The 14,306-nt window shown below is 43.7% G+C and overlaps 1 protein-coding gene across 1 annotated transcript in view; it reads left to right on the forward strand.

Annotated features, from left to right (window-relative positions):
- Positions 1–14,306, forward strand: part of DLG3 (discs large MAGUK scaffold protein 3) — a 57,186-nt gene that overhangs the window by 25,758 nt on the left and 17,122 nt on the right. The window contains 1 exon segment of the mRNA XM_017887901.1: positions 6,111–6,225. Coding sequence (XP_017743390.1) covers positions 6,111–6,225 — 115 coding nt within the window.

The raw sequence follows: 14,306 nt of genomic DNA on the forward strand, positions 1-14,306 counted from the left end.
GTGTTAGCCAGGATGGTCTCGATCTCCTGACCTTGTGATCCCCCCATCTCGGCCTCCCAAAGTGCTGGGATTACAGGCTTGAGCCACCGTGCCTGGCGAGAAATAATTTATCTTAGGATAAAAGCAAATAGCCTGTCCGGGCACAGTGGCTCACGCTTGTAATCCCAACACTGTGGGAGGCCTAGGCGGGCAGATCACCTGAGGTCAAGAGTTTGGGACCAGCCTGGCCAACATGGTGAAACTCTCTCTCTACTAAAAATACAAATATTAGCTGGGAGTGGTGGCAGGCGCCTGTAATCCCAGCTACTCGGGAGGCTGAGGCAGGAGAATCGCTTGAACCTAGGAGGTGGAGGTTGCAGTGAGCTGAGATCATTCCGTTGCACTCCAGCCTGGGCGACAAGAGCGAAACTCTGTCTCAAAAAAAAAAAAAAAAAAGCAAATAACGTTACCATAGTCTACAAGGCCTTATATGATCTGACCCCTGCTTACCTCTTAGTCTGATCTCCTGCCAGTATCCCCTTACATTCCTGTTTTCCATACATTTTATACCCTTACATAATGCTGTTCCTTCTGTCTGGAATGCTTTCTTCCAGGAAAGTGCCCTTTCCCTGGACTTAGCTTAAATGTCACTTCCTCAGGGAAATCTTTGTTGAACTCCACCCCCCTCCCACGGGTAGGTTAAGTCACCCTATTAGTCTCTCTCTTAGCATTTTCTTCATCGCAATTATCACAATTGTAATGAAATAATTGTTTGTTTTGTAATTGTAATTTCTAGGGACTATTTTGATTACCATTATATTCTCAGCAGCTAGCACAACACCTGATACACAGTAGACATTCAGTAATTTTTTTTTTTAGAGATAGCGTCTCACTCTGTCACCTAGGCTGGAGTCCAGAGGTGTGATCATAGCTCACTGCAGCCTCAAACTCCTGACCTCAAGTGATCCTTCTACCTCAGCCTCTCAAGTAGCTAGGACTATAGGTGTGCACCACCATGTCCAGCTAATTTTTGAATTTTTTGTAGAATTGGGGTCTCATTATATTGCCCAGGCTGGTCTTGAACTCCTGGTTTCAAGCAATACTTCTACCTTGGCCTCCCAAAGCATTGGGATTACAGGTGTGAGTCACTGCGCCCAAACTTAGAAAATATTTGAATAAATAAATGAATGGAGAAAACTTCTTGGAATGAGGTAGGAAAGATGGTGAAGAATGTAAAGGTTGTTTAGTGTCAGGCAGGGGAGAAATATTTCAGGAGCAGGGAATAACAGGTAGAACTGAACAAGCTGTATTCAAGGGGTCCAGGCAGGCTAGCTCAAAAAGAAGACCTGTGTAATTGAGATGTGGGCTAGATAGATAGGCTGGGTGTGATGGGAAGATGGTTGTAGCAGTCCTTGAAAAATTAGTTGACATATTAAAAGTAAAATTCTTTGGTGCTCATTGAGTCATTATAGATACTTGGACAGGGGGCTACAAATTCAAGCTTTAGAAAGCTTTTCAAATAAGAATCTAATCTGGATTTAAGTTTGTAAAGCCTTGGGGCAGGAGACCAGTTAGAGAGATATAGCAGTGGCCCAGAGAAGAGATAATAAAATAGTCAAGGGAAAATTAAGACATGAAAACAACAGTAAGGCAATGACAATTAAAGGTATAAAGAAATAGATTGAGGAAGCAATTAGGAAGAAACATCAGCAAAATTTGAGGAAACACTGGTTGTATGCGGGGAAAAGGGGTGTCGTTTAAAGTGTTTTTCTCCAAACAAAAAATCAATTTGTCCTCAAAGGTAAATTCTGCCTCCACTTCAGAAACAGAAAAAGTGCTAGAAGCTTTGGAATAGTAGTTTATCCTCAGTCAGAAGGGGTTCAGAATGTTGGGGTTCAATTTGGTAGTGCTAATCAAAAATTTTCATTTGCGTATAATTTGACTCTGCAGTTTCACTTCTAGTAATCTGTGCAACAGAAATGCTCAAATATACAGTGCAGGCTGGGCGTGGTGGCTCATGCCTGTAATCCTAGCACTTTGGGAGGCTGAGGCAGGTGGATCCCTTGAGGTCAGGAGTTCGAGACCAGCCTGGCAACATAGTGAGACTCCCATCTCTACAAAAAATAAAATATAAAAAAAACCCCACAAATACACAATGTAGCATTGATTGTAATATTAAGAATTGTAAACAACTTAAATGTGTATCAATTGGAATATGACTGAATAAATTACGGTCTGTCCCTAGTATAGAATCCTACGCAGCTATTAAAATGAGGTCTGTATACTGACATGGATGGTTTTTTGTTTGTTTGTTTGCTTGCTTGTTTGAGACAGTCTTGCTCTGTCACCCAGGCTGGAGTGCAGTGGTGTGATCTCAGCTCACTGCAACCCTCGCCTCCTGGGTTCAAACGATTCTCCTGCTTCAACCTCATGAGTAGCTGGGACTACAGGCATGTGCTACCACACCTGGCTGCTTTTGTATTTTTGTAGAGACGGGGTTTCACACTGGTCTTGAACTTCTGACCTCAGGTGAGCCACCATGCTTGGCCAACATGGATGGGTTTTCATGATGTGTCAGAAAATGAAAAAAGCTTGTGTGTGAATTGTGAGTACATGTATATAAACCATATATGCATAGAAGTAAGTCTGGAAGGACACATACTAAAAATACCAACAGTGGTATCTTCTGGGGAGTGGGATGGAGAAGTGATACAGAATTTTTAAAAAGTGTAAACTCAGCAGCTTTCTTTGCAGGCACATAAGACTGTGGCATCTTTAGGGCTTTCCTTTCCCGAAGGATTTGCAATTGTATTGCCAAATTTTATTTTTGAGAGCTTATCCACTCTCTGGCCCCATCTTCCTTTTGAGAGACACTGCAGGATCCAATTCTGTAAGTTAAGACCAGCAGCTCCAAACTTTATCAGAATCACATTGATGCTTGTTAAAATGCAGATTCCTGGGCCCCTGCTCAGTAGGTTCTGATTCTGTGTATCTGGGATGGGGTGCCAAATCCTGATCTTTTAGAGGCACCCCAGCTTGTCAGTGACTGGGGCAAAACCCTTCTTTGGTACTGACCTCTGATTGTGCCCCTCCCACTTGTTTCTCTGTGATTAACTGGGAAAAGGAAAGAGGGCGATGACTGTATGGATATCTTTGTGGGTCACAAACAGTTGGGTTCATCTGAATGGGAAGAAACAAAGAGCAGTTTAGTAGACTTGAGATTTTAGTATACTATTAAGTGTTGCTTCTTTGAAGTGGGCCCTCTGGGTTAGAGGCTGGTCAGGTGGGCTTCCTAGGCGGTGACTTTGGCCTAGGAGATGTCCTCCAGCATTGGCTCTGATGGCTGTGTTAGTGACAAATCAGAGGGAAGGAGGGAGCTTGGCGAGTCCTGAAGTCTTAGAACTGAGATGCTTTTTAAGGGAAGCTTTTGTCCTGGGAAAATGATACCTCTAATATTTAAGAAGAGGTAGTATCTAAGTCTATTCTAAACAGTTTTTTGTTAGAATGATTTTTCTTTGTTGTATACAAAGTCTGTTAATCAGCTGCCCATTGTGGGTTGTTAACATCTCAAAAGGGTGTTTAAAAATAATAAACCCCAATTGCTCCCAGCAGTTAACCTTGGGAACAAAAGTAAATGTGAATGCTTCTTAACTACCTTTCTAAGCCCTCAGTGAAGCTGGCAGCCATCAGTTAAATAAACCATTAAGTTTATTAGTTTAAGAATAGAAGTGTCAACTTGGACACAGTTTTCTAATTTGCTCCTCATTTACCCAACAATCATTTATTCAAAGGCTGCTCTGCCAAGTAGACTTTAGATAAATCTACAAATAAAAGCCAGAGACTGATGGGGAGCTGGAACTCTAAGGGGATCATCCAAATGGAAAAAAAGTGAATAAAACACAATTTAATAAACTTGAAATTTTAGCAGCACATGTAAAAACAAAAAGTGTATGCCTTAAAGCAATAGCTTTGTTCTCTTTCTGTAGTCTATTTTAAGTGGGCCCTCTGGCCCAGAATTATCAGCCTTGGATTAGGAGCTTTGAGGAAATGGTGGTTTGGTGGTTGTTTTTTAAAGGATTTTTAAAGAAATGTAGTTACTAAGCAACCGCCATGACCTGCTGCTGAGTTGGAGTTCAGCGGGCAAGTCAATTCCAAAGAAGGGAATATATAAACAAGTTTCAAGAAGGGGAAAACATGGCTTAAAGATAGATTGGGTGTACTTTTTTTGTTCACAGTTCAATGCATAGTTCTTTGTCTCTTTTATTTATCTTCCCCTAAGAAAGGGCTGCCTGGTCAGAAATCTTTGTCTCACACGGTTCTGCCCATAGCCAGTGAGCTCAGAGGAGGGCCAGAAAGGAACGAATGAGAAACAATCCCCACCCAGTGTAGAGGGCCAAACCTTGGGGTAGGGCCAGCACCCAGGCGGTCTCCAGAGGTAGACTGGCTTACTGCTGTGCTCTATGACAGTCCAGGGCTTCTGTGACAAATTGGTCACTACCCCCTACCTTTAGGTTGGGGCACCTCATTGATATTGATGGGTTGCCGTGTAACCCTCAGAACAGGAACATTGTCCAGCTGTTGTCTCTCTACCCACCGCCCCCCTGCAACATTTAATGGGTGAGTCAGTGACTTAACTGCTTCCTCCAGGATTTCAGGAACAGGAGTAGGTAATGAGGACAAATCACCATAGCACCAGTGTATGATGAATGAAAGAGCGCACGAATTTAACCAGTTGGTTAAATTGATACCACAATGAACAAAAGAAACTTTGTTGAGAGGAGGTTATTTGCCTGACTCCATTCCTTCCCCTTTAGGCTTTAGCATTTCCCCTTACACCCAGTTGAAGGTCAGTCCGGTTGCTTTGCCGAGGGAAGGGGAGTGTCAGGTGCTGGAACAGGTGTTTTGTTTTCTCCTGTAGAGTCATACGGACTAGGTAGGGATGCTTCTTGCCAGCCCTCTATGGTGCACGAAATTGCTTTTGTGGAATTTTTTCCTCTGGACGTGTGTTTGTTTTTTAAAGCAGTTTCCCAACCTTCAACCCCTACTATAAATTTTGGCTTCCTTTAAAGTCAGCTTGTCATAGTGAAATGTGCCTGTTTTCCAGTATTTCCACAGCCTGTGGCCTTAGATATACCCCATTTTATGTGGCAATTATAGGCCTGGAAAATGTGTAATTGTGTGTTTGGTATGTGTGAATATTGTATTTTAAATATCCTAGGAGAATGTCACAGCAAAGCAGCCCTATAAAAAACCTTTTATAATAATTGTACAGCTAGAGTTAATTTTTTTGTATCAGGTTTTCTTAAATTGGGTATAAACCTGTATTACATTTCCAGAGTGATAAGGCTGTTTCCGGCTGTTGTGATGGTCTCACTGGGCTATAAGGTTAGGGATGGACTTACGACCTCAATGCCTAGATGATTTTGGAGGTGAGAGGTGTCCGCCGACTTCTCGGTTTGGGAGAATTTATGTTTTAATGTATGTTACTGAAGCCAAAGAGGCTATTGGTTAAAAGGGAAATAACTCAGGAGAGCTTTAATTTTCCTCATATGGTTGTTACGGTTGTGAGGTTTGTTTGTTTTTACCTCTGTACTGGGTTCCAATATCACCCCTTTCACCCCAGCCAAAAGTCATACTAAAAAAATTGTCTTCTTGCCTAACAATGATATAATGACCTCAGGTCCTTTCCAGCCCCTCTGCTCTGCATCTCAGGGCCATCTGTTCTCTGCAATCCGCTTTTTGGGAAAGTCTCCTTTCCCATCTGCTCTCCTTGGGCCTTAGTGTCGGCTCTAAAGATTTATGAAGGTTGCACTGGAACCTCTTTCCAGTTGTTATTTTTTTAAAGGATCAGTGAGATTTTGAGGCAGGTAAGAGCTTTTTGCATTTGACCTGCCCAAATGCTACTCCCTTTTCAGGTGCATTCTTTCCTTCTGTTAGTCTGGGGCTGAAGGGACGTCTGTCTTTCTGTGCTTAGGAGGAGGGACTTTGCTTATCAAAGCAAAGACAGAGTGGGCTGGCTCTGGCTGCTTTTAAGCCAAGGGGCCTTCTGGCTTTTTGGCTGCTGGCATGCAAGCTCAGGGGAGCTCCTTGAGTTCATTCTTTTCCTGTCTTTTCCCTTGTTTCCGCGACAGAATACAGTCGCTTTGAATCGAAGATACATGACTTGCGAGAACAAATGATGAACAGCAGCATGAGCTCTGGGTCTGGGTCCCTCCGAACAAGTGAGAAGAGGTCCTTGTATGTCAGGTAAGTTGCCCTTCAGAGCACTAGCCCTCGTGCTGGACGAGGAGAGCTCCATGCCAACCCAGCCCTTCTTATTTAACTAGTGAGCTAGGGAGTATGTACTCCCAGTACTAAAATAACGATTCTCACTGTATGCTTAGGTTGTGTATTTTATGGTCAGTGTCTCCTCCCTTTTGTGAGCTGGCTTCTTCCTTTTAGCTCATGAATGACTCAGTATGGGAAAATTTCAGTTTGCTATAATTGTAAAAGACTGTTAGGTGATTGTTGCTAGTCAGCATTCAAATATCAGTCAAATGTTCAAAGTACTTTGCTTGCAATCTGTGCTTTGAGGGGAAACTTGCCACCCCCCCATCCCCTTCCGTGTATGCAAGATAGACATCAGGATTTGTATCTGAGCATAGCAACTATCGCAGTGTTCTGGTACAGGGTCTGTTTTAAGAGACCAAAGAACTGACAGGTTGCTGCATTCTGGATGTTTTATTGTGACTCCATTCCCCCCATCACCACCCGCTGCACTGGTCTGCTGTATCTATGAATCATGGGATGTATAGTGTATGTGCCCTAGGAAGAGGGAGGGCGTGGAGGGAACAGATAGGTAGCATGGAGTATATTGCTGCTGAAAGCTATTCCAAGATATTTCCAAGGTTGAGCTTCTCTGACCCTTGAGGCATAGCATAATACTTTGTCAGGTCAAAGTACAAATCTCCTGGGGAGTTGGAGTGCCAAGCGAATACTATGGACTCCTCATAGAATTAGGGATAGCTTCCTTCTTCCTGCTTTGGCTTCTTGGCAAAACTCCAAAATCTGGTGCCAAGTACATTGTATCTCTCCAAGGTTAAAGCCCTTAGCGAAAGGTGGTGGGGATTACTCTCCTGAGCCAGAAGTCGCTACAGTATTGTGTTTAATGCTTAGGTGTGGGGTCATATCAAACTCTTGGGCTGAACTTTTTCTAGTGGCCTCTGATACCTGGCCTGGAAGTTGCACTTGCTAGTTGCTTGGCAACGTGACAACTGCTCTGTCCTTGGGGTGTGAGATGACAATAGCGAAGGGATGTCAATGCTAATTGCAATTTTTCTCATGGTGCTTGCTTTTCTTTTCCCCAGTTGGTGGTCCCTGACTCTATGGCAGGGAGTGGAGCTGAGGGAGCCCATCTCTGAGCCTGAAGCCCACTAGAACCCTTCACAATCTTCTCTAATGTGAACCCTCAACTCCACCCCTTGTGTGTTGAAAGTATTTGCTATGCTTACCTCCCGCTGTGAAGGGAGGATGGTAGGAAGGCAGGGCTAGTCACTGGTCATTTTTCCAATCCCCTGGAAAAGAAAGTTTTGTTTTCTGTCACCAAAGCCCTTGCTCCCAGTCTGCAGCCTGGATACTGGGGTGCTGATGGGGGAAATCAGAAATGCACTGTTGACCCCCTAAAATAGGTAATGCTTATATGACTTGGTCAGGATTGTTCCGTTCCGTGCTTCCAGCCCCCGCAGATGTGGCACTCCAGTGTGCGTGGGAAGCTGCTCTTTAGGCAAGACAGTTTCTTTGGAGAGCTTTATTTTTAGATTTCCCCTCTCCGCCTATCCTGTGTTAGAGTTCTCTCTGCCTGGGCAGGGGGAATGGGGCATTGGCTCCCGATCTGGAGCACTCTTTCCTGGCCCAGGCAAGGGAATTCAAGGGGATACATTCAGCTTAACTCTGAGGCGAGGGTGGAGACCATGACTGTGTCTAGTGAATCAGTTTATATAATCTGCCCGTAACCTTCTCTAGATAAATTATCTGTATCCTCTGAGGAAAGTAGATGTAGTTAGGAAAATAGTAACCATTTGTGATCACTAGATTTAATCAGGGGACTTAGTGTCTTATGGCTAAACATTGAGCTGAGGCCCTTTGCTAAGCTAACCCCTTTATCGGAACCTGGCTTGCTGTCTTCCCTTTTGTTCCTGCTTTTGGCCTTTCACTCTACACTTGGTTCCTTTTCTTCAGCATGTAAACATATTTAAGCTTCTTCCATTCTTAAAAGAAAATATATCCCTTGATACCAATAGTCCCTTAAACTATTGTCTTGTATCCCTTTGCTTACTGCATTTGCCAAATTATTGGCCAGAAAACACTAGCTCCTCAAGATATTAGTAAGTATTGTGTGAAAAATCAGTGGTTTAGTAAGTTGGGCAAATGCAGACTTAAACAGAGGAAAATGGGGCTCTTGCCTGTGATTAATCTCCAGGAAGGACTGTACTAGTCAGTGTTTCCCCAAAGATAGAGCATGGGAACCTTATTTGAGAAACCTATGTCAACATCCAGGTTGGGAAATGTTGGACTACTTGCTCCTGCTTCAAATCACCTCTCTTTAGCCCAAAAGGAAGCATGCATCTGCTTTTCAATGTGGTAGTGTGGCTCTGAGCGGCTCTGGAAAGCTCCAGGGGAGCAGAAGCCTGACTCTCTGTCAGGGATCAGTGGGTGACTTCTTAGTCTTCAAATTTAGTGACTGGTTCGCTGGTTCTCTGACATTGTTCTGACCTCTTCACCACATTTGTTTCCATGATTTACCTGCTTTCTTCTTTAAAGGCTCTCTTTCTACCCTGCTTACTATTCCTTAATACTTTCATTAGTTCTGCCCCCCTAAATGGCAATGTCATTTATTTTCATAGCTTCAAATCCTGCCATATAAATGACATTCCTGATCTCTTTACTGAACTACAAACCTGCATATCAACTACTTGCTGGACATGTGCATAAGTAAAACTGCCCTCTCAGTGCCTCAAACAAGCGGCATGTGCTTTCCTTATCTAAGTTAATTGCCTCACCCTATCATGTGGAAAAGGGATTAGATTTGTTCTGTCACCCAAGGCAGATCTCTGCTCAACATAAGGAAGGAAGAGCTAATGATTAAAACTGAAAATGGAATGGACTGCTTCCGGATATAGTAAATTCGATCTTTTGTCACTCAGGGTGTTACAGAAGAGGCTGGGCAACCATTTGCCTGGGTGTTGCAGAGGGGGTTGAAACTAAAGCAATAATCTGAACATGATCTGCTCAAAAGCTTTCACTAGTTCCTCAGTGTCTTCAGGATAAAGGGGAACAAACATTTAGGAAACATATTGTACATCAAGACCTTTGTTATTCTCTTTAAATGGCTTTTAATATCCCTTTAATAATCCTACAAAGTAGATATTATGATTCCCATTTTTGCAGATGAGAAAACTGAGACTCCAGTTAGATAGCTAAGAAGTTCCAAAACTGGAACTTGAACCTGGCTGCTCTGACTATAAAGTGTGGTTCTTTCAGTGTTTCCCCAACTTCCTCATAGGAATCAGCTGGAATGCTAGTAAAAATACAGATTCCCAGGCTCCTTTTCTAGTGCTTTGAATTCACCAGGTTTGGGAAAATACGTGTGTGTGTGTGTGTGTGTGTGTGTGTGTGTGTGTGTGTGTGTGTGTTTTCAGACGCAGTCTTGCTCTGTCGCCCAGGCTGGAGTGCAGTGGTGCGATCTGGGCTCACTACAAGCTCTGCCTCCTGGGTTCACGCCATTCTCCCGCCTCAGCCTCCCGAGTAGCTGGGAATACAGGCGCCTGCCACCACACCTGGCTAATTTTTTTGTATTTTTAGTAGAGACGGGGTTTCACCATCTTAGCGAGGATGGTCTTGATCTCCTGACCTCATGATTCACCAGCCTCAGCCTCTCAAAGTGCTGGGATTACAGGCGTGAGTCACCGTGCCCGGCCCAGGAAATACATGTTTTTAACAAGCAATCAAGGCTGAGTGTGGCAGCTCACACCAGTAATCCCAGCACTTTGGGAGGCCAAGCTGGGAGGATTGCTTGGGCCCAGAAGTTCGAGACCAGCCTGCACAACATAGTGAGCACCCCTCTTAAAAAGTAAAAATTTTTTAATTAGCCAGGTGTGGTGACATGTGTCTGTAGTCCCAGCTACTCAAGGGGCTGAGGCAAGAGGATCGCTTGAGCCCAGGAGGTTGAGACTTCAGCAAGCTATCATCATGACGCTGTATTCCATCCTGGGTGACGGAGCAAGGCCCTGTCTCTATAAAAAATTATAAAAAATAAACGTCACACTTACTTTAGCTCCTACTATGTAGAAAGCAGTAAGACACAAGGCTGAGAATTTGGGCACAGTTGCAGGGTAGATTCAAGGAAGCAGCAGGTATGGTCCCTGCCCTCTGGCAGTTCGCCATCTACCCAGAAAAGATTAAACAGAAGGTGGTTAAAGTGAGGGAACCCTTTTTCAGTTTGGGTGTCACCTCTCTTTTGCTGTCACTTCCCCTATGACATAATTATTTTGCTTTCCTTCCCCTCCCCTCAGTATCTATCCACCTTTGGTGTGCATGGGTTTGCAAAGCTATTTTGAAGTAAATAACACCCTCTTAGAGCTGCAACAGAGGCTCTAACAGGTGAAACCCTAGGGAGCTGCAGCTGTACCAACCACAGGGGACATAGGGTTTGTAGAGCAGGGAGCAGGAGGAAGAAGGAAAGAGAGCAGTATTTGGAAAATGAAACTTGATTTTAAAGTCATCAGTGACTTATTTGGAAGGACCTTCCTCATACTTCACTATGCTAGAATCATCTCTTAAGTAGATGACCAGAATGAGCACAGCACCTCAGTCTGCCCAGCCTAAGGCTTTTGCTCTGCTGGAGAATTTGCCTTGCCCACTGGAAGAGTCCAGAGAAATAAATCTCTCTTGAACTTCTTGCTCAGGGTTGGGATGGGTAGATGTTTAACTCAGACCATTCTGATGTGAAGGCAGTACAAAGACACTGGGTAGGTTAGAGTTCCAGGGATGCCCTTGTTCTATACTTGTATTTAATTTAATTTAATTTAATTATTGAATGAGTAAAGGAAAGACCTTGTGCTCCAAATGTTGCCAAGAGAGTCAAGAGTACAGTTGTATAAATAGCTTTTGAAAGTCTGTTCAGGCTAGCCTGGCTGCATTCTTTGCAGCCACAGGACAGCATTCAAGTAGTTTGGGAGTCCTGGCCTCCTGACTGGCCATCTGCCATCTTAGTCGTCTTCCCACTCTAGGAAGGAAATCATGTTGGAGCATCTGTAGTCTTGATTCAAGAAACAATGTCAGACATATTGGCTTGGTCATTAAAGAAGGCTGGAGAATGCTCATTCCTGTGAACCAGCAGACATTAATTGTGCAACTACTCTGCTTTGCCCAGGGTGGTGCTTGGTGAAGCCTGACTTGGTCTTGTTTATTAATGAGTTTCAATAGTGGATTAAGATGCCAATGGGGAAATATTGGCAGGCTTCACTATCTGATAGAATTTGGGGGCGAGAATAATATGCATTTTAAAAAGCAACAATAATATATGTAAGTGTTCAGGGCTACCAGAGGGTGGGGCAGAGCTTCCTACATCAGTGATTTCTAGAACTGCCTATTCCCAAACACTAGTCCTGGGCTTGCACTCATAATCCCTCAGCTCATCCTATCATCTGCAAGTGCTGTGAGCCCCAAACAGTCACTCATTGTGGGCTAATTGGTCCTTGAATGCCTCTCCAACATCATAATTGCCATAAGGACTGACACTTTGAGACAGACAAAGGAGGAAGGTGCTCTTAACCTGCTCTCCATGCACCTTTCTTCAAGATACACCAGGGAGGCCCAATTCACTCCTTTTGTGTTGACCTACACTGTGCCTGTCTGAGTGCTCGGGTTTGTGCTGTTAGGCTGCTCTTCAGAGGCTGCTGGAAATTTAACTCTCACTAAGGTCAAGGGCTGATGAGTGACTTGCTTTATAACTTTCTGTGCATGCTTTATACAGACTGGGCAAGGGATGGGCTGTTTAGTCGTCAAATAATGTGTGCCCTTTATCCAAGTACTTTCTGGCCAAAGGAATAAAGTGATCTCTTAGACCCCAGTTACTATGGGAGGGAACACTCAGGGTTAGTAACTAGGGAGTAACTGGGAGGGTCTTCTGTGGACACTCCATCCCCTGTAGCCAGGTCTCACCCACAATTCACAAGGATTCAGAATCCCACATGAAGCATAAGACATGGTCTCAGTTTTCAAAGGGCTTCCACTTTGGCGGTGTAATATGAAACATCAAAAAACCCTGCAAGAATTAAATAGCAATAAGGAGAAAATAAAAAGAAAGGTTGCTGCCAAATGTGGTAGCAAATATGGTATGGATTTGGAAGAAGGAAATTTGGAGTGGGCAGGATCACAAAGCTGGGAGAGACTTGGGCTGGGCCTCAGAGGAATTGCTGAGCAGGGTGAGGGGACTGACGGAGCATCTCAGGCTATAGACAGATGGCTCGAGCCACAGGTAGAGAGATGGGCACAATACTAGGTTATTTTAGCAGAAGCAACCCCTTGCCTTTGAGGCTATAGCGCTAAAATGCTCATTTGCTTTGCATTGAGAAACCTGCTTTACCAGTTTCCTTCTTAGTTACCATTTGCTTTGCGTTCCGGTTCATTAAGACATCACAGTGGCAGTGCCAGGTGCTTATAATTTCTCTGGATCTTTCCAACCTAAATCTCACAATTTAGGATCTCAACTACTAGGACTTTTGCCTGATAATCTGTTTACTTTGAGCTGGTTATATTCTTGCTTTTCTATCCAGCAGAGAGGACCCAGCTGAAAGGAAGACTGGACAGAGTCCTCTAGAGCATGTACATTATCCCTGTGGGTGGGCGCATGCATCCCTTCGAGGATATTTTTAAAGGTCACCTCTTAAACAACATTGTCTTTCAAGACCTTTGGAAACGCTTTCTCCTTAGGGAGACAGGCAGCAGCTTTGAGAGCTAGAATGCCGAAGATCAGCTCAAGAACTCAAACCTGCACATCCCCCGGAAGTTGCATCTGCTCTTCGTGGTGGTATGATGGCTCTGGAAAGCTTCTTTGTAGCCTACTGTCACTTTGTTTTTACATGTCACATTTTCCCTGGGCTACACTATTTTCCTTGCTCTTAAATAATGTAATATTTTTCTGGCTTGGCCTCAATGTTTGAAAAGTTGCAGGAATACCCAGGCTCTGGCTCTCCCTGGCTTTGTAGAGATACGTGGCCATAACTAATGAGTAACATATTCAGGGGCAGATCATCTTTCTTGTACATCAAGCACTGTGACTTCAGGCTGGGGATGGTAATTTATTTCCATGAGTTTTATTCTCTCATGGCACAGTGTTTCTCTCTGATGTGACCAGTCCCTAACTTGGAGGCTTCAATGAAATTATTTTTATCTAAGTGCAGAAGGAATAACGAGTTTCTGAGACTTCCTTCTACTCTCTCAGCACATTATCTTGTCAGATAAGCTGAAACACATACATATGCACACGTGTGCACATGCGCACACACACAAACAGACACACATAGTGAGACCAGGGTGGCAGTTGGTTAATTATGGCCTTTCTTTAGGTATTGAGAGACAAATACATTTTGCTTTTTTTTTTTTTTTTTTTTTTTTATGCTCTCTCTAGTTTTGAGTCAGGTTGAAGTGGTTGGTTGCATGTCATGTGGGCCTTGCATGTGTAGGATTTCCATCCTCGGACAGTGGTTCAGCCTGATTTGAAAGGGGAGTGTCTGCCTTGACTTTCTCTAGTGCCTACCCTCAGGATAAAAAGAGGAAGAAGAGGATTTATCAGTGTTGTGGAGAAAGGTATTCCTTCTTCCTCTCATCAAGCCTACCATGAGGCATTTATTTGTGAGAAGGTGCCAGCCCCTGTCACTTCATTAGGATTCCAGGGTGTTCTTAAGACAGACTGTCACTGCTAGATGGCCACAGTTTAGCTGCTTCTTAAAGATCTTAGGAAAGTAGTCAATATTTTTAAAAAATTATTAAGGTCTAATTTACATACTTTTTTGATTACATGAAATATATCTCATGGGAGAAGTTGTTTGACTTTAGTTCGCTGGCCTGTTGTCTTTTACTGGTTTTATTTCCACATGGAAGTTTAGCCTGATAATGGGATAAGAACGCTGAGGTAATGAAGTTGGTCCCATAAGGTCTACTAAATGAATGTCAAACTCCTTAGCTGGACAATACAGGCTGTCCACGGTCAGGCCCCAACCTGCCATTCTCTGAGGCCCAGCCAGACTTGGATGCATGGCTGATCCCTGCAAATACCCTGTGCTTCT

Source organism: Rhinopithecus bieti, unplaced genomic scaffold, assembly GCF_001698545.2.
Source record: "Rhinopithecus bieti isolate Rb0 unplaced genomic scaffold, ASM169854v2 scaffold_18033, whole genome shotgun sequence".
Classification (NCBI taxonomy): Eukaryota; Metazoa; Chordata; class Mammalia; order Primates; family Cercopithecidae; genus Rhinopithecus; species Rhinopithecus bieti.